Here is a 24,103-nt window from a genome sequence, read left to right as displayed (position 1 = left end):
CCTTGTAGATGTAGATGGCAGAGCTTTTTTTCCTGCGCTGTCTCCTCTTCTTCTTCTCTCCCTTGACGATGACTTTCTGCGCCTTTCCGGACTTCTTGGCGGCCTTTCCACTGGTTTTCGGTGCCAAAATTTAGCTGTTCGCTTCGGTAGAGAATAACTGATAGTCGTTTCGACGGTGATGTCTCGTTTTGTGCTCGTAGCATAAGAAGCGAAACTCCTCCCCTTTTCAGTATTTTGCTTCCCACTGTATGTATTGTACCCTCCCTGTATTAATAATATGCTACTCGACGCAGGTATAAGTATACCCTCGATGAGTGAAATAAACCGACCTATCTGGTCGGTCTGTTCGCCTTTCACGCCAAACGTGTCACAATTATGCCAAAGGACCTTCAGCTGGCTCTTCGTATTTGTGGTGAACGCTCTTAATTTTTCCATCGAAATCTATCAAAACCGGCCATTTTCAGAGCCACTAAAAGATTCCACAAGAGAGTTGGGAAGGAAATTTGTGCTGCTTACAACTGATCGAATCACAGTGAATCCTGATCTAAAAATTGCAACCAGCAAGTGCCCTAGAACCAAAAGCGATGCGATGCTATGACGATGACTGTAAGAGGCTTAGAAGCAGAAGGGTGAAAGCCAATTCGCTTTTTCGATTTCCTCTTTTGTGATGACCATAGCTTCCTATTTCGCACTATTTCTGCTATGCTCTTCTATCATCCACAACAATAAACGTATCAATGAATGTGTTTGCCGTCGTTATCTGACCGTGCACTTCGTAGTTGCTCCTCCGTGAATGATCACAACTAATCCACTTGCACAGAGAACTAAATACATAGATGGGTGCATAGGATAAGCTTTCCATCTTCAATGAACAATCACATTAATTCATTCTATTGATCAATTCACAGCGCCGGCCACGTCCTCCCGGTCTTTTGGGGACGGAAGGATGATTAGTCCGACGTCCGGTTGTTACTAGAGACCGAGAATACCTTTACATCTCCACGGTTATCTCGGGAAGAATAGTAGTGTAAGTGAGGTAGGTTATTTTTAGTTTAGGATTCACTGTGGTAAGTTATGAGATCGGTTAAAGCAGAATTTGTTCTTTATTTAAATCTAGTGGGGATAGAATAAGGCAAAGTGAAACATTGCAAGCGGGGGGGGGGGGGGGGGATCGAACTCCCTACCTTCTGCTCAGTAAGCAGAAACGGTAACCACTGAACTACCGAACCTCGTCGTAATACTATATCGACATGTTTCGTCTACTTACTACTCTCTGACGACTGTGCTGGGGAAGCAGCATAAGCATGTACGTAATTGGTGGATTTGTTAATTATTTCGACGCTTTTGGGCAATGCTTGACATTTACTACTTTTTCAATAGTTTCTTGTTGAACATAAACATTGATATCGATGCGTAAGCGTAGCCCTGATCGATTGGTGATAAAATTATTGAAATTGGTTCAGGGGCAGCTGAGTTATTAACGTTCAAAATCTTTCATAATTTGTTACATGTTCCATTTTCAGTTTTCACAAAGTGTACCCCCATATAGAAATCAAAGACGTAGTCCTACGTCAAAAAACATTATTTATCTGTATGGGTACAGGTTGAACGTACCTCAAGGCAAATCATGTTAATATGGATGGAATGGATGATTTTCTAAGAAAAATTTAATTTTTATAATTATTTTAGAAAATTTGTAGTTGTTTGCTGAGAATTAAATCTTCTCAAAATACAAAATACATAAAAATAAAATTTTTCTTAGAAAATCATCCATCCCATCCAAATTAACATGAGTTGCCTTGAGGTACGTTCAACCTGTACCCATACAGATTGATAATGTTTTTTTTAAAGATATTAAAAGTTTCTTCTCCCATGTTTGTTCGATATATACTTTCAGGGGTAAACAGAATGTTTAGCTGGATGTAGGTATTCAAGGGTATTTCGATATATTTGTTTTAAAATCACGTTTTTGGTCATTAAGTAGCGTATAATACACTTAAGAAATATGTTTTTTGGGTCAAATCGGGCTAAAATTTTCCGAGAAATTCAAATCCGAAGTCAGATTTTACATATAATGTTTTTTAAAGAGTTTTGTATAAGTAAGTATAGTAAATTTTGATGTACGTTAAAAATGAACCTCAGATTCGGAAGGTACGCTATTGGTACACTACATTGGTGTAGGTTTTGGAAGGTTTAATGAAGGTTTTCGAAAAATAACCCGTCTATTCAGCAGGACACTCTCAAAATCCTTGAAGGTCCGCTATGGTACGCAGTTGGTACACTACGAAAAACATAATTTTATCAATTTTTGTGAAAAGTGGCCTGCTGGATAGATTAACATCGTAGCAAGCATTGGAAATGCAACATCATTCCGTTGCTATGTATTTTCCAACCACTATATTATACTAATTCATTAATTGTTCAACCATCAACTCGACTAGATGTCTCAAGTTATTTCTCCCCAATAGTCTATTCCTGCGTCTGAAACCTCGAATAGGTTATGGACCCAGACGGAAGCTCCTGATCGGAAAATTTAAGAGTGAAAAGTTTGCTGTTTTTTTCTCGAAGCGATGGAGTGGGCAAAAATTGTCAAGTTGATCAATTCGAACTATCAAGCATGGTCGTTCTCTGTGAAAGCGTTTCTGCGGAGGGAGCAGCTCTGGAAGCATGTCGAACCAGGTACTCCTCCGGCACCGATGACGGACGCTTGGAGGGACGGCGATGAGAAGACGTTGGCCACGATTCATTTGATGGTGGATGAGAGCCCATATAGACTGATTCGTGACAAAACGACCGCGAAGGACACGTGGACGACTCTGAAGGAGCACCACGAGAAGACCACGTTAGGGCAGCGAGTGACCCTACTTCGACAGATCACACGAACCAGAACTTCTGGCGGAAATTGAGAAGCAGTACGCACGTCTGGAAAATTCCGGATTTGAAATGAAGGAGTTCCTTAAAGTGGCGCTGATATTGCAGAAGAAAGAAAAGGTCACGGCCAAAACAGTGCGCGAAAACGACTCAAGGTCGTTCACATTTATGGTGCGGTCTGGTAAGCATGCTGCGAGTGCGTGGGTGATTGATAGAAAAAAAATCACATTTAAATGAAAAATGCAACCATTGATAGCAGCGAACATGGCAGCAATGTTTCATTCAAGTCGGAAGGGGTCGATACTAAATTGAAATGCTCTATAGCAAGAACACTATCTTGATATTCTGGTCATGCTTTGATTTCGAAAAAAATGCTCATGTTTCAACTACACCTCTGCGCCACCGCGCCACGCCGCCGCCAACGACGATTTTCATACGCCGCCGGCGCCGATGAAATTGAGCCGGCGCGCCGCCGCAGTAAAATGGTTCACGCCGCCGAATAAATGTATGTCACGCCGATGAAAATTCCGTAACATCTTTTCGGTAAAATGCCTTGAACGAGTTGAAATTACGGTCTTGTTCCTCATCGTAATCGACGAGATCATGGTGGGTGCAATTGACCGTGTACCGAACCGTGGGCTGCATTGGCAGCCTATCATCATGGAGCATCTCAACGACTTCGATTTGGCTGATGATGTTGCTCTGCTGGTGCTTTGATATGCAGAGTAAGCTCAATGACCTTGGCGAACATCAACGTCAACAAGACCAAATCGTTGGATGTCAACACGGGCTACCCTTCCAACTTTACGGTAGCAGGGCAAACAATGGAGAAGGTCGAAAGTTTCCAATATCTTGGCAGCCAAATAGCGTCGGACGCCGGGACCAAGAGCGACCTAGGTGCACGAATCAAGAAGGCTAGGGCTTCCTTTGCGAGTTTACGAAACGTATGGAGATACAAACAGATAAGTCAACGCACCAAAATCCGATTTTTCAACTCAAACGTGAAATCTGTGTACGCCAGCGAGACGTGGTGTGTATCAACGGAGAATACTCAGAAGCTACTTCGTGCCTGGTGGCCTCACAACAGGATCTCGAATGCCGAGCTCCATCCTCGATGTCATCTGAAGCCGTTGGCAACAGAAATTCGAGAGCGAAAGTGGAGGTGGGTCGGCCACACACTTCGACGGGGCGGAAACGAAATCTGAAAGCAAGCGCTGGATTGGAATCCGGCAGGACATCGCAGCAGAGGAAGACACAGGGGCTCATGATGGCGGAGCTTCAACAAGGAAATAAAGCAAGTCGATAGGAATCTGATCTGGGCCATGTACATGACCCTTAAGTACCCGTGGTTGGCAGCCTTGATTCGCAAGTGTGTCCGCCACCAGCACGCCAAGTGAATGAGTTTTTAACACAGCTGGGCTGACCGTATCTGCACATTGGTCAGGCATCCAGTAAAAGGGTTGTAACACTTTGCCATATGAATCCACCCCCTGCAATTTTAACAAGCACTTGACATATCTTTCTAAACAAATTCCGCATGCACGGCCAATGAAAACGCTCAAAATTGAGTAAGAGTTACTCATATTTGAGTTCAAGTTACTGAAATTCGCGAAAACGTAGGTCACTCATACAGTAAACAAAAATACAAAATAAATCATACCCTCAACCCAAAAAAGTACATCGTACATCATATTTTTGCTATTTTGCACGCAATTTCAGCAGTATATTCAGAAAAGTTCAAGTATTTCTCATGGTGCATTCAATTAGCTGAATGAAAATTGTTATAATATTCTGCTATTTTTGTTACAAATTTAAATAAATATATGCTCACTTTTGTGCTTGGAGAAAATAAATCAACACTCCTAAGATTTTATTTTTTAGCAATCGAATAAAAACAAAATCTGAAGATTTGGCATCACGGCGTAATATTTGACAGTTCTTGTTCCGGGAAGCGTGCGCATCGCACCATTGTGTTTGTTTGCGCCATTTGAAAAGTGAAAAATGTCGGGAAAGCAGATTTCGCTCGATGTTAGAAATTTGGTGATTCGCGATCGTGAAAAAGGAATTTCTACTCGATCTCAGTTGGAGCTGTTCAGCACATATGGAAATTATCCGGACAAGGACGTCATCGTGCGACAAGTAATCGTGATGACATCAGAATTGTTCGAATGGCTAAGCAGAATCCGAAGTATTCGTCGGGGCATATTGTGGAATCGATGGATCTCAATGTAAGTCGACGTCCTGTTCGCCGGCGACTTAATGAGAACGGTTTGAAAAGCTGTTTGGCATCGAAGCGCCCTTTTATCAACAAGCGGAACCAACGGAAGCGACTGGAATTTGCTAAAAAGTACGCCGGAATAACTGTGGACTTCTGGAAACGAGTTCTGTTGACGGATGAGAGCAAATTTGAGTTATTTGGACAGAAAAGGCATACATTAAAAGACGGTTAAACACGGAGGTGGAAATATCATGGTATGGGGAGCATTTGCGTGGTCTGGTGTTGGAAGCTTGGCTCATATAAAGGGAATAATGACTGCATATGTGTACATTGTTAAGTGTACATTGTGGAAGTTTCGCTACTGAAAACTGACCTGGAATCCAATTACATTTTCCAACAAGATAATGACCCAAAGCACACAGCGAAGAAAACAACGGCTTTTTTCAAATCAAATCGGATCAAAACCCCCCGGATGGCTTCCCAATCTCCCAATCTCAACCCAATTGAGAATTTGTGGTCTTACTTGGACAACAAAGTGGATAAAGCATCGGTTTCCAACAAAAACGTTTATTTTGAACCACTTGAAGCAGCGTGGGAGAATATCGATTCAGAATATCTACAAAACCTCGTCGAAAGTATGCCAAGACGGTTGGAAGCAGTGTTGAAAGCAAAGGGTGGTCATACCAAATACTGAGAGTGTTGAAATGTAAGTTGAAAGTTGAATTAGACAAGAATTTTGTCCAACTTGAAATTCTCCTTTTACAACTTATAAATGATGATTGAGAAAGTCATACAATATATTGAATATTCTATACCTGCACAGTTTTAGCGAAAACATACAGAAGTTTTGCAGAACAAACCATTATTGTATGTTTGAATCTACCTGATATATCGAGCTCCAAAGAAAAATTATATGGGTGTATGATTTACTTTGTCCAGTACTGTAGAATGAGTAAATTTTTCGACGCTTTTCCGAGGAAAACTTCTTGAAGACGAGGAAAACTGATTGTGGTTTTAGTCTGCCTACTAGTGCACTTCTAAACTGTGTATAGAAGTTTTCCCCGGGAAAGTGTCGGAAAATTTACTCACGTTTTAGCGATTTTGAGTAATCTGAACTCAAATGTGGGTAGCATTTTTTGTCCATGTTCGATTAGTTTGGAAAGTATTTTTTTCTAAATCATTAAAAATAAACTCACGCCGCCGCCGAAAATATTTTGATCGGCGCACAGCCTCTAAAAAACGTCGTTGGCCGAAAATTCCTTAGCTAAAAATATTTTAATTTGTGAGATCTCGAAAAATGTTCCAAGCTTTAGTTCTTAAATTTTCTACGCTTACATCTCAATTTTATCAGAATTTAGGAAAACTCAACAAGTCGGAGATCTTAAACATTAGAGTTAAGTTCATGATACTTATTTTTTTAGAATGAGATACTGAAATTTTCTTGTAGTTCAATTATCAAGTCAAGTCTCAGACAGAAATCTTCCTCAGTTCCCAAAGATCCAGAGTGTTGTGAATTGTTTCAACGAATAGTCTAAGCTCAAACTTTTACTTTTCTTAATTCGACTCAATGGCCGTATACACCACAATCGTAAACGGCGGCAATTCTTGACCGAAATTAGCAGCACTTCAAAATTTGACATTACAAAACGCCCGCTTCATCCAATCAAAGTCCACCGCAACAATGTCCCGTTCGACAAATCCGCCTAATTAATGACCAGCTGTTTGTTCCGTCCACTCACGCTCCGGCGCTGGGGGACGATGCTTATCGTCCATCCGTACTCGCCACATTCTCCAATGCCAACAGCCGTCAGAAAATATTAAACAAACACCACTCATATGACATTTAATTTTCCTTCAGCCAACCAATTGAAATCCAAAAAAAAAAAATCGCACACGACCAGGCGCCCGTCTCGGTGCTCAGTAGTTTCTTCGACGAGACTAGCAGGAGAGCATTCGATTCATTGCACACGGGACCGGATTTCACTTTTCAAAACAAACACGACTTCAGTGGAAAACTGAACATCTAGGGCTGTTGGATTATGTGGGATACGGAATCGTGTTGTGCATTTATCGCGCCGTCGATTTTATGGCTTTCGGTCAGCTGGGAACCGTAAACAAACAAATGTATGGAGGACCATTCGACGACGGTGTCGTCGGTGCGCCGTCCGTTTCGCTGCTTTTAGTTTACTAAACGGGACATTGACTATATTTTGATTCACATTTAGAGCCGAGAGAGCAATGTGCCAAATTTTTTACCTGACACTCGATCGGCCATCTGGGGGCTTGCTGTGGGCAGTCATAGTCCCGTTCCTTCGGCAGTGCGAAAAGTTCCCGCGGTTCCTTGAGGCGAGCGATCGGGCGGAGCGTTTTCGAGTCGGTGTTCACCTCCAGCTGGTTGGTTTTGAGGCTGTTGGAGAGGAAGCTTCCGAGGTAGCCGGCTGGAATGGTAAAGAGAAATGGAAATAGATATTTAGTAATCATACTCCTTCCGTACATCATCAGCGAGCTCTCAATTCCAAAGGGGTCCCTCCGAGTGATAAATCCCTAAATCATCATGCTCGCAAATCTCACGTCAGTTGTGAATAACGATCCGCTTTTTCGTGTTCTCTTTTCAGATTTACCCCGCACCTGTCACCAGTGACCGAGAGGAGAGGTACGTACTCAATGAATCGAAAACGAACCACTAAATCAGCCAAGACCAAGACAAATCAACGTGCAACGAGATGAGGGATCAGTGCAATCCTCCGCTTGCGCACGCTATATAGTAGCTAAAACGACGACCGAAGGTCGAATTGCTGGCGAAAAATGGGGCGAGTGGAGCTTGCCGTAAGAAATGGAACAAGAGCTGCCAAAGTGGACCATTTACAAGACTCTTGTGTCGGCGGCCGTCTCAGCGTTTCAGAATCGAGGGAAACGATATAAATCTTCACTCAGGGCGGCTGCCGAGACTAATGATGTACAATTTCGAGCAGCAATGAACCGGTGTCGTTGTTGAAGCATCCCAGGGGTGGCACTTTCAACCACCCACCCACCCACGCTTATTATCTTTAACATCCGACCAAGGGAAAAAGCATATGTTTGGGGGATGAATTTTTAACAGACTCCTAAGGCTAATTTCAGGCATCTCGTGCATTGGGATAAATCTGTGAAACGATGTCTTCATCTTATTATTCGCCGATCCTTCCATTTGTCGCTTGTCAGCCACACGCATATGCAACATTATATGTAGTCTTATCACGTGATGACGCATTCATTTATTTCGCATTCAGAAACTCCCGTTGGCATTGTACCAACATTTTCCACTTCGTCATCACGCGAGCGGATTAAAAAGCCACACTTCTGGTCTTTGGTTGTCGTTCGCGGTTTAGTAATAGAAGGTGTGCACTGGTGAACATTTCCCTCCCAAACTGCGAATGACCTGAGCGTAATTTTTCATCTGAATTTTTCACAGTGTCATCGCTCGTTAATCAAGCCAAAAATAATTCATATAACTATATGCACGGTAGGCAGTGGGTGACTCCACACGCCGAAAACGAGAGTCGACGAACGGCTCGTGTGACTTTGTCATCTTTCTTCTTCATTCTATTTTTTCTCCAACCCAACGTAAACATGATTTCGCTTCTTCTGTGCTCACCTCTTCCGTGTACGACGACTAGGAAAATTGCGGAAAATTGTTACACGATTTTTCTTTGTCGTAAACCAAACCCGGTGTGTTGCACACGGGCGGTATTTAATTTCTCTTTCTGTGTTCTTTTATTTTTATTTTGGCGAAAATCGTTTCTTCTTTCCCGAAATTCTGCCGTTGTGGATTTTCGGTTGTTATTTCGCGCAATGAAAACATGACACTGGGCTTCGACCGCTTTGCTGCTCTCCCGCGCTTCACTAGTGCGGTGACAGCTGCAGCAAATATCGCTAGCATCGTATCGAGAGAAAAGGGCGCCATGTGGCAATTTTCGGTTTAATCAATCAATCGATGATTGATTAACCTTTGGATTCGGTTGGCGCGGTGCGTTCTGTTGGGGTAATTTATTCGATATTATACGGCTCTGTAGATCTCCGCTTATGGTGGATTGCATAGAAAGGCAGCACCGTCACTTGGGCCATAGTCGTTTGAGCTACATGGCAGAAAATGGCAATATTTTATTTAGTTGGAATAGAGCATAATACGAGAGTTATATCCCCGAAATAAACTGTCCACCAGCTTAATCATTTTGGCCTTATAAGCAACAGTGCTGAATACTGAATCTTTCAATGTGACCAATTACAAGAGAATTCTGAACTACATAAAATTACATCACGGAAAAAACGCTGTAGAAAATTACCCATTGGGTATTTTCTCGCGAAAATTTGGGTAGAAGTTGTTTAGAGTGTATCGTTACAGAGTATTTTTATCGCTGTCAGTTTTTCGAATGTTGGAAAAAATGGCGTCACCCGAAAAGCAACGTCGCGAATTGATTTTGCGCAAGCACCTGGAAAATCCTCAACTCTCTCATCGGGACATCGAAAAACAACTTGGAATCGTGCAGTCAACGGTGAGTCGTGTGATTAAACGTTACTACGAAACTTTGAGCATCGAACTGAAGCAGAAATGCGGTCAGAATGCATATTCTATTAGTGATCAGGATCACAAGCGTGTCGTGAAAGCGTTTAACCGGAATCTCAATGCTTCGGTCAGGGATGTGGCCAAAAAGTTGAATCTTTACAAGTCTTCCGTTCAGAGAGCCAAGGATCGGGAGGGACTGCTTATCTACAAAGTGCAGAAGGCTACAAATCGTGACGAACGGAAAAATACAGTGGGAAAGTCACGGGCCCGGAAACTGTATACCCAGATGCTGATGAAGCCTCATTGTCTCATCAAGGATGATGAGACTTACGTCAAGGCGGACTTCCGGCAGCTTCCGGGGCTACTGGTCTTCACCGCCCAGCACAAGTTTGATGTTCCGGAGAGGAAGTAAGGAAGCAAAAACTTTCAAAGTTTGCCAAGAAATACATGATTTGGCAAGCGATGTGCTCATGTGGCAAACGGAGTGCTTCGTTTTTGACTACCGGGACTGTAAACGGAGCGATCTACCTCAAGGAGTGTCTACAGAAGCGTCTGCTTCCTCTGTTGAAGCATCACGAGGCCCTACGATCTTCTGGCCGGATCTAGCTTCTCGCCACTATTCAAATGTTGTCCTGGAGTGGTACGAAGCAAAACTACGGCCCATCGAAAAATACTGGGCTATTATGAAGCAGGCACTACGGAAGCACCCCAAGGAGGTCAAATCTGAGGAAGACATGAAGAAAAAGTGGGTTTCCGTACAGAAGAAGCTGGAGCTAGATGGTGTACAGAACCTAATGAGTGGAGTTAAGCGTAAGCTGCGAGCGTACGGTTATGGTATTGAAGTTGAATGAAATAAATATGCCAAAAGCTTACTAATGGGTTATATTTTATTGTCTGAAAGTTTGAAAAGGATCGGTCAACTTGGTAATTTTCTACAACGTTTTTTTCGTGATGCAATTTGATGTGGGACAACCTTTACCTCTAAATATTCTTTTCATGAATCAAATGAATTCATTCATGAAGGGAAAGGGGCCTCAGATAGCATATTCGGTAAAGGCACAGTATGACCAAGGATTTCCGGTCCAGTCGAGGTTATCTTTCTAGATGGATATTTTCTCAACTTCTCTCATTGTGCTTGCCACAGAATATACAACGTCACATAACTGAGGAGAAGACCCAAAATCCCACGTAATTAAAGGAGCTCTTCAATATAGCTTATCTTATGTACATTTTTAAGATCAGAGGAAGTGGTTCATTTTGCCCAATTTTCGCTTAATTAAATAAACCTTGTCATACGTAATCACTATTTCAAATTGATTTTTCGTCCTATACCAAATTTCCGATGCAAAGTGTGTGGGCTTTAAAAAAATATATTATATAGGTATATTGGAAAAAATATTTGTAAACCCCAAAATTGAACTAAACCTTTTTTGACGTAGACTACGGCTTGCGTGAAGGTACGGGGGTTAATTGAAAAGGGGTTAGGTTTTGAACGCTTATAACTTTGTCATTTATAGATGAAATTGAAATTCAAATACAGCAATCGATAGGAAATAACTCTAAGAGTCTGCTGAAATAAATACTTTTCTAATTTTCTATTTAAAAGTTTTGAAAAATGTACTGTTTTCATGAAATAATCGTTTTCCTAACCCAGTTGTCATAATCGAGTACCATTTGGTTGCGCATCGTTCTGCTTGAACTTGTAAAGCTATAAAAGATCGCTGTTGTAGCGCCACCACTCATTTTCGCATTAGACGGCGTGTTGAGCTGCTCGCTTAAGGTAGCCAGCTGCCGTCGTGCAGAAAATCTGAGTGGCGTAATGAGTGGATCACCTTGACAACCACCCCACCGCTGGAAGGAGACTCACTTCTTCAACGCGCTGTTTTGGAATTAAGCTCAATCTGCACCTACCCGATATCATCCGATCCGACTGGCGATTTTCTATATATATATATATATATATATATATATATATATATATATATATATATATATATATATACACACTCTCTCATTTGTAGAAAGTTGCTCGGATGATATCGGGCAGGTGTGGGATGAGCTTGAAGTGAAGAACGATGTCGTGGTACCGAAGCTCATTTTCGCATCGGACAATGTAGTGAGCAACTAGCAGCAGCAGTATCTTCAACGATAGGAGATAGAGCCTCAGGACCACAAATTTGTACAGAAAGATTTATATTCTTGTGATAATTTGGCAGTATTGACCGATTTCCAGTGAGACTACAATATTATTTCCCACTTGGGACCCGTTCAAAGATTACGTAATGATTTTTTTATAAAACACCCACCCCCTATAACGAATCGTAACAATTTTCACTCACCCTCCTACCCCTTGTCGCCTGTAACAACAAAAAATCACCTATAAAAATTGTATTTTTTTCATTTTATCATACGTAACAACCCATTTCAACACCCCCATCCCTAATAACAACTTGTAACAAATTCTAAACTACGCCTCCCCCTCCCTGTCTTTTCTATTCTTCGCATTTCAAGCTTATTGCTTATCGCATATTAGCCTATTGCGTGCTCTCAACGTAGTGTTCTAGATTAGCTTTGAATGAATTCACAGAAAATTCCTTTCATAATTATATTTGAATTCAGCCTGAATCCTCCTTAGAACTTCCATGCAGCTTACATCAGAATTGTCTTGCAACTCTGCTCACAATTATCCTATAGCTCTCCTCTAAATTCACTTAGAATTATCTAGACATTCTTCACGAGATGCCATTGGAATTATTCTCGGAATTTTCATTAAACACTTCTCAGAATTCTTTTGAAATTCGATCCCCTTGGTATTTATCGCTGGATTTCCTTGTCACTCTCTTTAGAATTAGCTTGAAATTATCTTTAGCATATTCAAAGAATTCAATAGTCTCGGAATTTTCTTTGTGTTGTCATCACAACTCTTTTAAAATTCTTCTCATAACTTATTGAGATAATAACCGATAGTGAACGATCGTCGGTCGTAGCTTGTTGTGATGTAAGGGTCACGGTGACCTTAGAGCGACCGTTTTTGCTTACGGAGCAGAAGATCGTGGGTTAAATTGCAAGCCTCTTTACATTACTGAGTTGATAGGGTCGCGTCATTTGCTTAACAGGTTTTAAAAGATCGCATCACTTTCCAATGTGAATCCAGATCTAATTTACCCTTCCCACTAACAAAAACGTCCTTCCCGTGACAACCGTGGGGATGCAGAGGTATACTCGGTCTCTAGTAGCAACGGTTGTTGAAATAACAATCCTTTCCTTCCCCGATGACCGTAAGGATGTGGCCGGTGCCGTTATTGACCTCACCAATATGGATTCTCCGGATTTTGTACACTGAGAATGGATTGCTAGTCCCAAGCCCCATTCATATGGTTCTTTGTGCAAATATCGCTAAATCTGGTCAATCACGGAGTAGCAACTACTGAAATGTATGGTCGTCAATGCTCATGCTCATGCTCATAAGTCGATTCGATTTCTGAACAAAGTTGTTCAGTTGTGAAAAATGCTCGAAGGTTGCCTTTGGTGATAAATTCGGAAGGCTACACCAACAATTTCATCAACGTTAAGCAAATGGATCCCAACTATGCGACGGGGATGGTGGAACACCTACGCTATGCTATTATTCGTACGAAAAGAACTACGAAGGATCTATGAGCATCGAGCTTGATGAATCCTCACATTGAGTTTTGGAAAAGTTCACGATAACTCAATACGACTCGCGATTTCCTTGATGAACTTCGTGAAATATCGCAAACTTTCCCAGCACTGCTCACATTCTCGCCCACATGGTTTACCCAAAGGTCGCCCATTGGAAGCGTTATTCCAGAATACAGTTCATATTTTTGAACTTAGCATTTTATACGAAGCGTACAACGAAGGATCAGAGCAGGCCAGATTTGAATCCCGGTCTTGCCGAGAATCTTCGGGACGGAAATTTTCACATTTTCTCCTGTGTTTTTCCTCGGATATTCTTATCAGTCATTAGTCTCAATGGGCATGGACTTCGATGGCATGGCCACAGGACTTTATAGGGAAGACCATAGCTGAGTGGATTGGGCGGAATCTGCTCGAGTTCTGAAAACCTGCAGGTGCCGGATAAAGCGCTTCCGCTGAAGGTTTCGGTGACCGAGAATCCTATTTTAGAAGCATGACAGATGTTCAGGGGGAGATGTTTGATAGTTTTCATCGGGGGTACATAGCGGAAGGTACCTCAACTGCATCAGATCGTAGCTTGGTAGGTTTGGTGGTGTGTAATTAGCAGGTGGTAGAAGGCAATATGATAGGCTTTGAGGACACGCACTTCCGAGTCGATCAGATGATTTAAAGCTGGTTCGACGATGTTGCTCCTAGCGTGGGATTGCACTATCGCTCGTTCCAGTTTTGGGTTTACTTTAGTCGAGGAGGAATTTCATTCATCGATCAGGTTTCTCTTTTGTTTCTGTACACGTGCAAGGATTCAACAATTCAAAAGGAAATCAAGCCAACATCTTGTGGAATTTGTTTGAACACCATATTGGTTTGATGGTTTCCAGTTCCTCTTCCACCGCTTGACCGGCTAACGCTCTAATGAGAATGAAGCTGAATGCTTGCCATCCATCCATCCATCAGAGAAATTGAGAATGTAAACACAATCACAAAAGTCATAACTTTGAAGGTTGCCAAACTCATGGAATATTGCCGCCTTGATAGGCATACTTTGATTGACCTTGACAGGCACGTTCGGCCCAGCGCTTGGCACAGCTTTCAGTACAACTCAATTACTCGTCACGAATTAATATGTGCAGAGTTGAATACCCCTAGGATCTATCACATAACGGGTGTGGCTTCTAGTTAGATATTTATCACTTCTCTAGGCGCATCTGGAAAACTACTGGGTAAAACTAGTTAATTTGTGTAATGATAGGCTCTTGTATGATTTACAGGTATAGATATTTTTTCCGCGGACATTGAGAAAGTGATCGGATTTGACCCGGGTACTCAACATTATAACCATTCCTAGCTATAAGTGTTTCAGCAACTCAAACCAAGTCTGTTAGTGAAGAATAACTGATTTAAATTTCGTCATCAATTTCCTTCGGATCACGATAATGCGCGCCTTTTTCACCATTCCTCCATTGTCAGAACTTGATGCATCAAATGTAGATTTGATTCGCTCATTCATCACTGCACTTCCCGCGCCGTGCAGCGTCAAACACTGTCATCAACCTAAGGATGTCACTGACTGGCAGTGAACGGAAGCAAGCTGCCGATTGATTTATGAGCAATTAGCACTTGCACAAACGCCCCCTTGCAGATGCCATACGACATTCTAACAACGCTGTTGAAACCCCCTTCCTATTGCTGAGATGTTACGAGGATGCTTCGTAACAAATTAGCCTTCCGTACCTCAATGATCATAAAATTTTCCCTTCTAATTAACCGGGTCCCTGGCCTATGGACGAAACATGGTCTTGACTCGGTTACAAATAAGCCACAATCGTGAACGTTGTTTACCGTCCCACGTTTCGATTCGTACGATTTCGTACCCCCAAAAAACACAGAAAATGGCATGCACATGTATGCGAATGTATATCTTCAAATCCGATGCAAACCTCGCGCTAGTTGTTGTTACTAGAGGAAATTTTAATTACCTGCGCCTCTCTGCAAGACAAGGTATGCACTCGGACGGTTATTGCAGCGTGTCCCTTCTGCTCGTCCGGATTATGCAATTTTCGACTTGTAAATACTTTACTCTTTTTTAATTTTGATTCACTTTCAACGGCTCGCGCACTGCTCCGTAATTTTCTCAAATCAGCTGTTTTTTCGCCGCCAAACGAACCCCGGTCGTTGTTTTCGATTCGAATAAACAAACCGCGAAAAGATCACTCACAGCCGAGAACGCAAAAAAAAAATGCTCACCAACACACAATCAGTCCGAATTCGACTAGTTGTTGTTCGAGCTTAAATAGTTTCACTTTGTTTGGTTGAACCGGAATAGACGGTTCTCGTTGGTTGTTATTGTTTGTTTCCAGATTTTATTACTTTACTTAAGTAACACGCAAAAGGCACAATGTACGAGAGGAAAAAAAATCGCGATTCGATTGGATCGAACTTCCCTGAGATGGGCGCGCTATTATTCCAAAACAGTCAGACCGCGAGATTAGACCACGATGATGACAACTAATTACAGAGCGTCTCCACCGTTTGCTCTCTGGCAAGTGACTGACTGGTCGTCCAAATAGCAACTGGCTGCTGCTGCTACTCCTAGGGCTATGGTCAATTTGTGGGGGATGAAATTTTCCCGAGCGTCGTCCTCGTCGTCTCGGCCCAGCTTATTGCGATCGCGTGTGGCGTCATTTCTGTGTAGGTACTTAATATTGGCAACAACAACAACGTCGACCAGCATAGGAAAAGTACTCATTCTCTCTCGTGCTCTCTATGAGTGTGAGAAGCTGTTTACCGAGATTGGGTGAGTGGGTGGATGCGAAAACGTTCTACCAACCGAGAGGAAAATGCTGAAAGTCGTTCAGTCCGAGCTCGAGAGTAGGTACGGAAAAGTGGCAAGAGTGGCTAGTTCGTGTGTTTACGCGAGTGTCGGTTAGTTCGCTTGCTTTGAATTGCAGCCGGTCGGTCGGTCGGTCGTCTGCACGGTGGTGAGATCAATGAGTGTGAGCATTATTCGGGACGGGTGAGAAATAACCCTTTTGGTGCTGAGAATTTATAATTTGGGGTTCAACAGCTATTGAATAAAGAGAAAATTAAGGCTTTCGAATTCTCTACAAATTGAGAGTACCGCAAGGATCAAGGATAGCATTACTTTATTGTGCTTGCTTAATCTAAATAATGTGCAGGGTTGTAACAGTAGGGGACTCCCTTAGCCTATTCGGTAAAGGTGCAGCTACAGTGCAAGGCCATGCTGAAGGTGGCTGGGTTATATTCCCGGTCCGGTCTAGGAATTCTTCGGGTTGGAAAATTTCTCGACTTCACTGGTATGATTGTACTTGTCACATAGTTATACTAATGCAAAAATCGATTTTACTCCCTTTCTATATGTTATACATACATAGTGTCGGAAGTAGTGCGCATAATAGCACATCATTGTGCAATTACTGTGCACTACTTCCGACAATATGTATAACGTATAGAACAAGAGTAAAATCGAAGACAACAAATCAAGAAGACTGGCAACTCTTCCATTTTCTCATACGAACGCTATGAGACAGGTACAATCACGTCATCTGCCGCTCAAAGGTAAATGCTTCGAACGAAATTGTTAGCAAAGATTACATCCTCAGAAGAAGGGTTTGTGTATTTGCTTATTTTTCTATGCGTTGCTTCCACCTTCACTCAAGCGCAGTGCCATTGTATCTGTCGCTTGGATTCTGGCAAACTTGCCAGTCTTCTTGATTTGTTGTCTTCGGTAAAATCCAGTAAGAGTAAGCGGATTTTTCCAGTTTTCAGCTGTAACGACAACTCCAGGATGATCATAAATTATTTAAAAAAATCAACAGATTATCAGAAATCTTCCTGAAGTTCTCAGAGTTTTTTTAAGGCTTAAGGTTGATCACATATTATATTGTTGATTTTTTTAAGTTCGCAGACTTCGATGGTATTTGCAGAGAATTGATTTGAAGTTCATAAAATATTCCTGGTGGAAATTGGCAGAATATTTTTGAAATTCACCGAATTTTCCAGAAGTTCGCGGACTTTCTTTAATTAAGTATAATCATCCTGAATATCGTAGAAGTACTTGAAGTTCACAGACTTCCCTGAAATTCCCAGGTTTTTCCTTAATTTTCAGAATTTTCGGGAAGTTTGTAGATCTTTCTAAACATTAGCTGAACTTTCCAGAAATATGCAGAATTTTCTTGGAGTTCTTGTAATTTTTCTGAACTTTTCAAAACTTTCCAGAAGTTCGTTGAAATATTCTGGAGTTTTCAGAAATTCCTGAAGCTCATCGACTTCACTGAAATTGGCAGAATACTAATAAAGTAGGCAGAATTTTACAGAAATTCGTGGACTTCCATTGGTTCGCAAATTTCCATGAAGCTCGCAGACTTTCCTGAATTTAGTATGATTTTCTAAAGTTTCATAAAGTTTACATACTTCCTGGAAGTTCGCAGACTTTTTTTTAAATTTTCTAGATTTTTCCTGTAATTTGCGGAATGTTCTTGAAGTTTGCAGATCAGCTGAACGAATACCTAAACGTATTCTAATCCCGTTATTGTCATTATCTACATCTAGGGGACATTCCATTGCACCATCCTAAAATGGTTAGAAGTGGTTCTGAACTCGTTAAGGGTGCCATTTTGATGCTACAAAAAACGCCAAAAATGCATTTTTTTTCACTTCGGTTCAACCACAAAAAAACACCCTAAACGCATTCTGATCCCGTTATTGTAATTATCAACACCTACGGGACAAGACAATGCACCATCCTAGAATGGTTAGAAGTGGTTCTGAACTCGTTAAGGGTGCCATTTTGATGCTACAAAAATCGCCAAAAATGCGCATTTTTTTTCACTTCGGTTGAACCACAAAAAAAACACCCTAAACGTATTCTAATCCCGTTATTGTCATTATCTACATCTAGGGGACATTCCATTGCACCATCCTAGAATGGTTAGAAGTGGTTCTGAACTCATTAAGGGTGCCATTTTGATGCTACAAAAATCAGCTGAATTTTCCTGAACTTTTTAGAATTTTCCTGGAGTTCTTGAAATTTTTCAGAACTTTTCAAAACTTTTATTTTAAATTTTTTGGAGTTCGCAGAATTTTTCTGAAGCTCACTGACTTTATTGAAATTGGTAGAATATTTTTGAAGTTTGCAATATTGTTCAGAAATTCGCGGACTTCCCGTCGGTTCGCAAATTTCCATGAAGCTCGCAGACTTTCTTCCTGTTTACATACTTCCTGGAAGTTCGCAGATTTCCCTTGAAATTTTCAAAATTTTCCGGATGTTTGCAGATCTTTCCAAAAATTAGCTGAACTTTACTGAAATTTGCCGAATTTTCCTGGAGTTCTTGATTTTTTTTTTAACTTTTCAAAACATTCCACTAGTTTGTTGAAATTTTATGGAGGTTGCAGAATTTTACTGAAGCTCACCGACTCCACTGAAATTCGTAGAATACTTTTGAAGTTTGCAGAATTTTCTAGAAAAAGGCGAACTTCCCATAGGTTCGCAAATTTTAATAAAGTTTGCAGACTTTCTTGACTTTAGTACAATGTTCCTTGAAATTTGCAGAATTTTCTGAAGTGTACAGATTTTCCCCGAAATTTGCAGAATTTTCGTGAAATTTGCAGATCATTCCAAAAATTAGCTGAACTTTCCTGCAATTTGCAGAGATTTCCTGGAGTTCTTGAAATTTTTCTTAACCTTTAAAAATTGTCTAGAAGTTCGTTGAAATTTTCTGGAGTTCGCAAAATTTTACTAATGTGAGCTTCGACTTCTCTGAAATTGGCAGAACTTCGCAGAATTTTCCAGAAATTCGCCGCTTCCCATAGGTTCGCTAATTCTCATGCAGCTCGCAGACTTTCTGGAATTTAGTACAATTATCTGAAGTTTCATAAAGTTTACATACCTCCTTGAAGTTCTCAGACTTTCCTGAAATTTCCAGATAGTTCACGAAATCTGCAAAATTTTCGTGAAATTTGCAGATATTTCCAAAAATTATCCTGAAGTTGTTGAAATTTTGTCTGAACTTTTCAAAACTTTCCAGGAGTTTGTTAAAATTTTCTGAAGTGCAGAATTTTCCTGAAGCTCCGACTTTACTGAAATTGACAGAGCATTTTTGAAGTTGGCAGAATTTTCCAGAAGTTCGCGTACTTCCCATAGATTCGCAAATGTCCATAAAGCTCGCAGACTTTCTTGAATTTAGTACAATTTTCAAAAGTTTCATAAACTTTACATATTTCCTGGAAGTTTGCAGACTTTCCTGAAGTTCCTAGATTTTTTCCTTAATTTGCGGAATTTTTGTGAAACTTACAGATCATTCCAAAAATTAACTGCACTTTCCTGAAATTTGCAAAGATTCCTGGAGTTTTTGAAATTTTTCTGAACTCTTCGAAACTTTCCAGAAGTTTTTTAAAATTTTCTGGAGTTCGCAGAATTTTCCTGATGTGAGTTTCGACTTCACTAGAATTGGCAGAAGATTGCAGAATTTTACAGAAATTCGAGGACTTCCCATACGTTCGAAAAATGTCCATGCAGCTCGCAGACTTTCTTGAATTTAGTACAATTTTCTAAAGATTCATAAAGTTTACATACTTCTTTGAAGTTCGCAGACTTCCCTGAAGAGATTTTTCCTGGAATTTTCAGAATTTCTGTGAAATTTGCAAATCTTTCCAAAAATTAGCTGAACTTTCCTGAAATTTGCAGAATTTTCCTGGAGTTGTTTAATTTTTTTTTTAATTTTTTTTTAAATTCCAGAACTTTGTTGAAATTTTCCTAGATTCTGCAGAATTTTTCTGAAACTCACCGGCTTCACTGAAATTAGCAGAATACTTTCGAAATTCGCAAAATTGTCCAGAAATTCGCGGACTTCCCATAGGTTCGCCAATTTCCATGAAGCTCGCAGACTTTCTTGAATTTAAGTTTCATAAAGTTTACATACTTCCTGGAAGTTCGCAGATTTTCCCTGAAATTTTCAAAATTTTCGTGAAGTTTGCAGATTTTTCCAAAAATTAGCTGAACTTTACTGAAATTTGCCGAATTTTCCTGGAGTTTTTGATTTTTTTTTTACTTTTCAAAACATTCCACAAGTTTGTTGAAATTTTATGGAGGTCGAAGAATTTTACTGAAGCTCATCGACTTCACTGAAATTCGCAGAATACTTTTGAAGCTGGCAGAATTTTCTAGAAATTTGCTTGCAGACTTTCTTGAATTTAATACAATCTTTCGAAGTTTCACATACTTCCTTGAAGTTTGCAGAATTTTCAGAACTGTACAAATTTTTCCCAAAATTTCCAGAATTTTCGTGAAGTTTACAGATCATTCCAAAAATTAGCTGAACTTTCCTGAAATTTGCAGAGATTTCCCAGAGTTCTTGAAATTTTTGTTAACCTTTAGAAATTGTCTAGAAGTTTGTTGAAATTTTCTGGAGTTCGCAGAATTTTCCTGAAGCTCACCGACTTTACTGAAATTGGCAGAGAATTATTGAAGTTAGATCAATTTTCCAGAAATTCACAGACTCCCCATAGGTTCGCCAATGTCCATGACGCTCGCAGAGTTATTTAAATTTAGTACAATTTTCTAAAGTTTCATAAACTTTACATATTTCCTGCAGTTCCCAGATTTTTCCCGAAATTTCCAGAATTTTCGTGAAACTTACAGATTATTCTAAAAATTAGCTGAACTTTCTTGAAATTTGCAGAGATTTCCTGGAGTTTTTGAAATTTTTCTGAACTCTTCGAAACCTTCCAGAAGTTTATTGAAATTTTCTGGAGTTCACAGAATTTTCCTGATGTGAGCTTCGACTTCACTGGAATTGGCAGAAGATTGCAGAATTTTACAGAAATTCGCGGACTTCCCATATGTTCACAAATTTCCATGCAGCTCGTAGACTTTCTTGAATTTAGTACAATTTTCTGAAGATTCATAAAGTTTACATATTTCCTTGAAGTTAACAGACTTTTCAGAAATTCTCAGATTTTTCCCGAAATTTACAGAGCTTTCAAGAAGTTTGTACATCTTTCCAAAAATTAGGTGGACTTTCCTGAAATTTGCAGAATTTTCCTGGAATTAGGTTATTTTTTCTGAATTTTTCAAAACTTTCCAGAAGTTCGTTGAAATTTTCTGGAGTTCCCAGAAATTTCCTGAAGCTCACCTACTTCACTGAAATTTTTAGAATACTAATAAAGTTCGCAGAATTTTCCTGAAATTCGTGGACTGCCCATAGGTTCGAAAATTTCCATCAAACTCACAGTCTTTATTGAATTTAGTACAATGTTCTGTAATTTCATAAAGTTTTTCTGAACTTTTCAAAACTTTCCAGAAGTTTGTTGAAATTTTCTGGAGTTCACAGAATTTTCCTGATGTGAGCTTCGACTTCACTGAAATTGGCGGAATACTTTTGAAGATCGTAGAATTTTCCATAAAAATGCGTACCTGCCATAGGTTTGCAAATTTCCATGAAGCTTGCAGACTTTCATGAATTTGGTACGATTGTCCGGAGTTCCATAAAATTTACATATTTCCTTGAAATTCGCAGATTTTTCGTTAAATTTTCAAAATTTTCGTGTAGTTTGCAGATCTTTCCAAAAATTAGCTGAACGTTACTGAAATTTGCCAAATTTTCCTGGAGTACTGTTTTTTTTTTATTTTTCAAAACATTCCAGAAGCTTGTTGAAGTTTTTCTGGAGTTCGCAGAATTTTCCTGAAGCTCGCCGACTTCACTGAAATTGGCAAAGTACCTTTAAAGCTCTTTGAATTTTCCATAAAATCGCGGACTTCCCATCGGTTCGCAACTTCCCATGAAGCTTGCAGACTTTCATGAACTTATTACTTCCTTAAAATTCGCAGACTTTCCTAAAGTACCCAGATTTTTTATGAAATTTGCAGAATGTTCGTGAAATTTGCAGATCTTTCATAAAATTAGTTGAAATTTCCTGAAATTTGCAGAATTTTCCTGGGGATCTAGATTTTTTTTTAAGTTTTAAAAACATTCCAGAAGTTTTTTGAAATTTTCTGGAGTTCGCAGAATTTAAAGTTGGCAGAATTTTCCAGAAATTCGTGGACTTCCCATAGGTTCGCAAATTTCCATGAAGCTCGCAAACTTTCTTGAATTTTGTACAATTTTCTGAAGTTGCATAAAGTTCACATACTTCATTGAAGTTCGCAGACTTCCGTGAAGTTTCCAAATTTTTCATAAAATTTTCAAAATTGCTGTAAAATTTGTAAATCTCTCCAAAGATTAGCTGAACTTTCCTGAAATTTGCAGAATTTTCCTGGAGTTGTTTTAATTTTTTTAATTTTTCAAAACATTCCAGAACTTTGTTGAAATTTTACTTGATTTCGCAGAATCGTTCTGAAGCTCACCGGCTTCACTGAAATTAGCAGAATACTTTTGAAAACCGCAGAATTTTCAAGAAATTTGCAGACTTCCCATGTTTCCATGAACCTTACAGACTTTCTTGAAATTAGTACAATTTTCCAAAAATTCACAAATTTTACAAACTTCCTGAAAGATCGCAGACTTCCCTGAAGTTCCCAGATTTTTCCTGTAATTTGCATAATGTTCTTGAAGTTTGCAGATCCTTCCAAAAATTAGTTCTATTTTCTTGAACTTTTTAGAATTTTCCTGGAGTTCTTAAATTTTTTCTGAACGTTTCAAAACTTTTATTAAGTTCGTTGAAATTTTATGGAGTTCTCAGAATTTTCCTGAAGCTTACCGACTTAACTGAAATTGGCTGAACTCTTTTCAAGCTCGCAGAATTTTCCAAAAAAATGCGTACTTCCCATAGGTTTGCAAATTTCCATGAAGCTTGCAGACTTTCATGAATTTGGTACGATTTTCCGAAGTTTCATAATGTTTACATACTTCCTTGAAGTTCGCAGATTTTTCCTGAAATTTTCAAAATTTTCGTGTAGTTTGCAGATCTTTCCAAAAATTATCTGAACTTTATTGAAATTTGCAAAATTTTCCTGGAGCTCTGTTTTTTTTTTTTTTTTTCAAAACATTCCAGAAGCTTGTTGAAGTTTTTCTGGAGTTCGCAGAATTTTCCTGAAGCTCGCCGACTTCACTGAAATTGGAATAATACCTTTAAAGCTCTTAGAATTTTCCAGAAATTTGCGGACTTCCCATCGGTTCGCAACTTCACATGAAGCTTGCAGACTTTCATGAACTTATTACAATTTTCTGAAATATTATAATGTTTACATACTTCCTTGAAGTTCGCAGACTTCCCTAAAGTACCCAGATTTTTCCTGAAATTTGCAGAATGTTCGTGAAATTTGCAGATCTTTCATAAAATTAGTTGAAATTTCCTGAAATTCGCAGAATTTTCCTGGGGATCTAGATTTTTTTTAAGTTTTAAAAACATTCCAGAAGTTTTTTGAAATTTTTAAATATGAATTTCAAAATTAAAAAGAATTTAAAGCTCGTAGAATTTTCCAGAAATTCTCAGACTTCCCATGAAGCTTGTAGACTTTCATAAACTTATTAAAATTTTATGAAGTTTCATAATGTTTACATACTTCCTCGAAGTTCGCAGACTTCCTGAAATTTTCAGAATTTCCGTGAAATTTGCAGATCTTTCCAAAAATTAGCTGAACTTCCTGAAATTTGCACAAATTTCCTGGATGTCTGAGATTTTTTTAAATTTTCAAACATTCCAGAAGCTTGCTGAAGTTTTTCTGGAGTTCGCAGAATTTTCCTGAAGCTCACCGACTTAAATGAAATTGACAGAATACTATTGAAGTTGGCAGAATTTTCCAGAAATTCGTGGAATTCCCATAGGTTCAAAAATTTCCCTAAAGCTCACAGGCT

At 39.7% G+C, this 24,103-nt stretch overlaps 1 protein-coding gene across 2 annotated transcripts in view; it reads right to left on the bottom strand.

The window, feature by feature from the left end:
* Window positions 1-24,103, bottom strand: part of Nna1 (Nna1 carboxypeptidase) — a 121,025-nt gene that overhangs the window by 58,810 nt on the left and 38,112 nt on the right. The window contains exon 2 of one of the 2 annotated variants that reach the window (XM_065221436.1): window positions 7,346-7,527. In XM_065221436.1, coding sequence (XP_065077508.1) covers window positions 7,346-7,527 — 182 coding nt within the window. Of the gene's footprint in view, window positions 1-7,345; window positions 7,528-24,103 lie in introns of those variants that run through there. The other variant, XM_065221437.1, reaches the window with a different exon arrangement.

This window comes from Ochlerotatus camptorhynchus, unplaced genomic scaffold (genome assembly GCF_037179485.1).
Source record: "Ochlerotatus camptorhynchus isolate MF236.1 unplaced genomic scaffold, CSIRO-AGI_Acam_v1.1 ptg000142l, whole genome shotgun sequence".
Taxonomy (NCBI): Eukaryota; Metazoa; Arthropoda; class Insecta; order Diptera; family Culicidae; genus Ochlerotatus; species Ochlerotatus camptorhynchus.
Note: the sequence above shows the minus strand (reverse complement) of the source record. Positions and strands in the feature narration are given on the sequence as shown.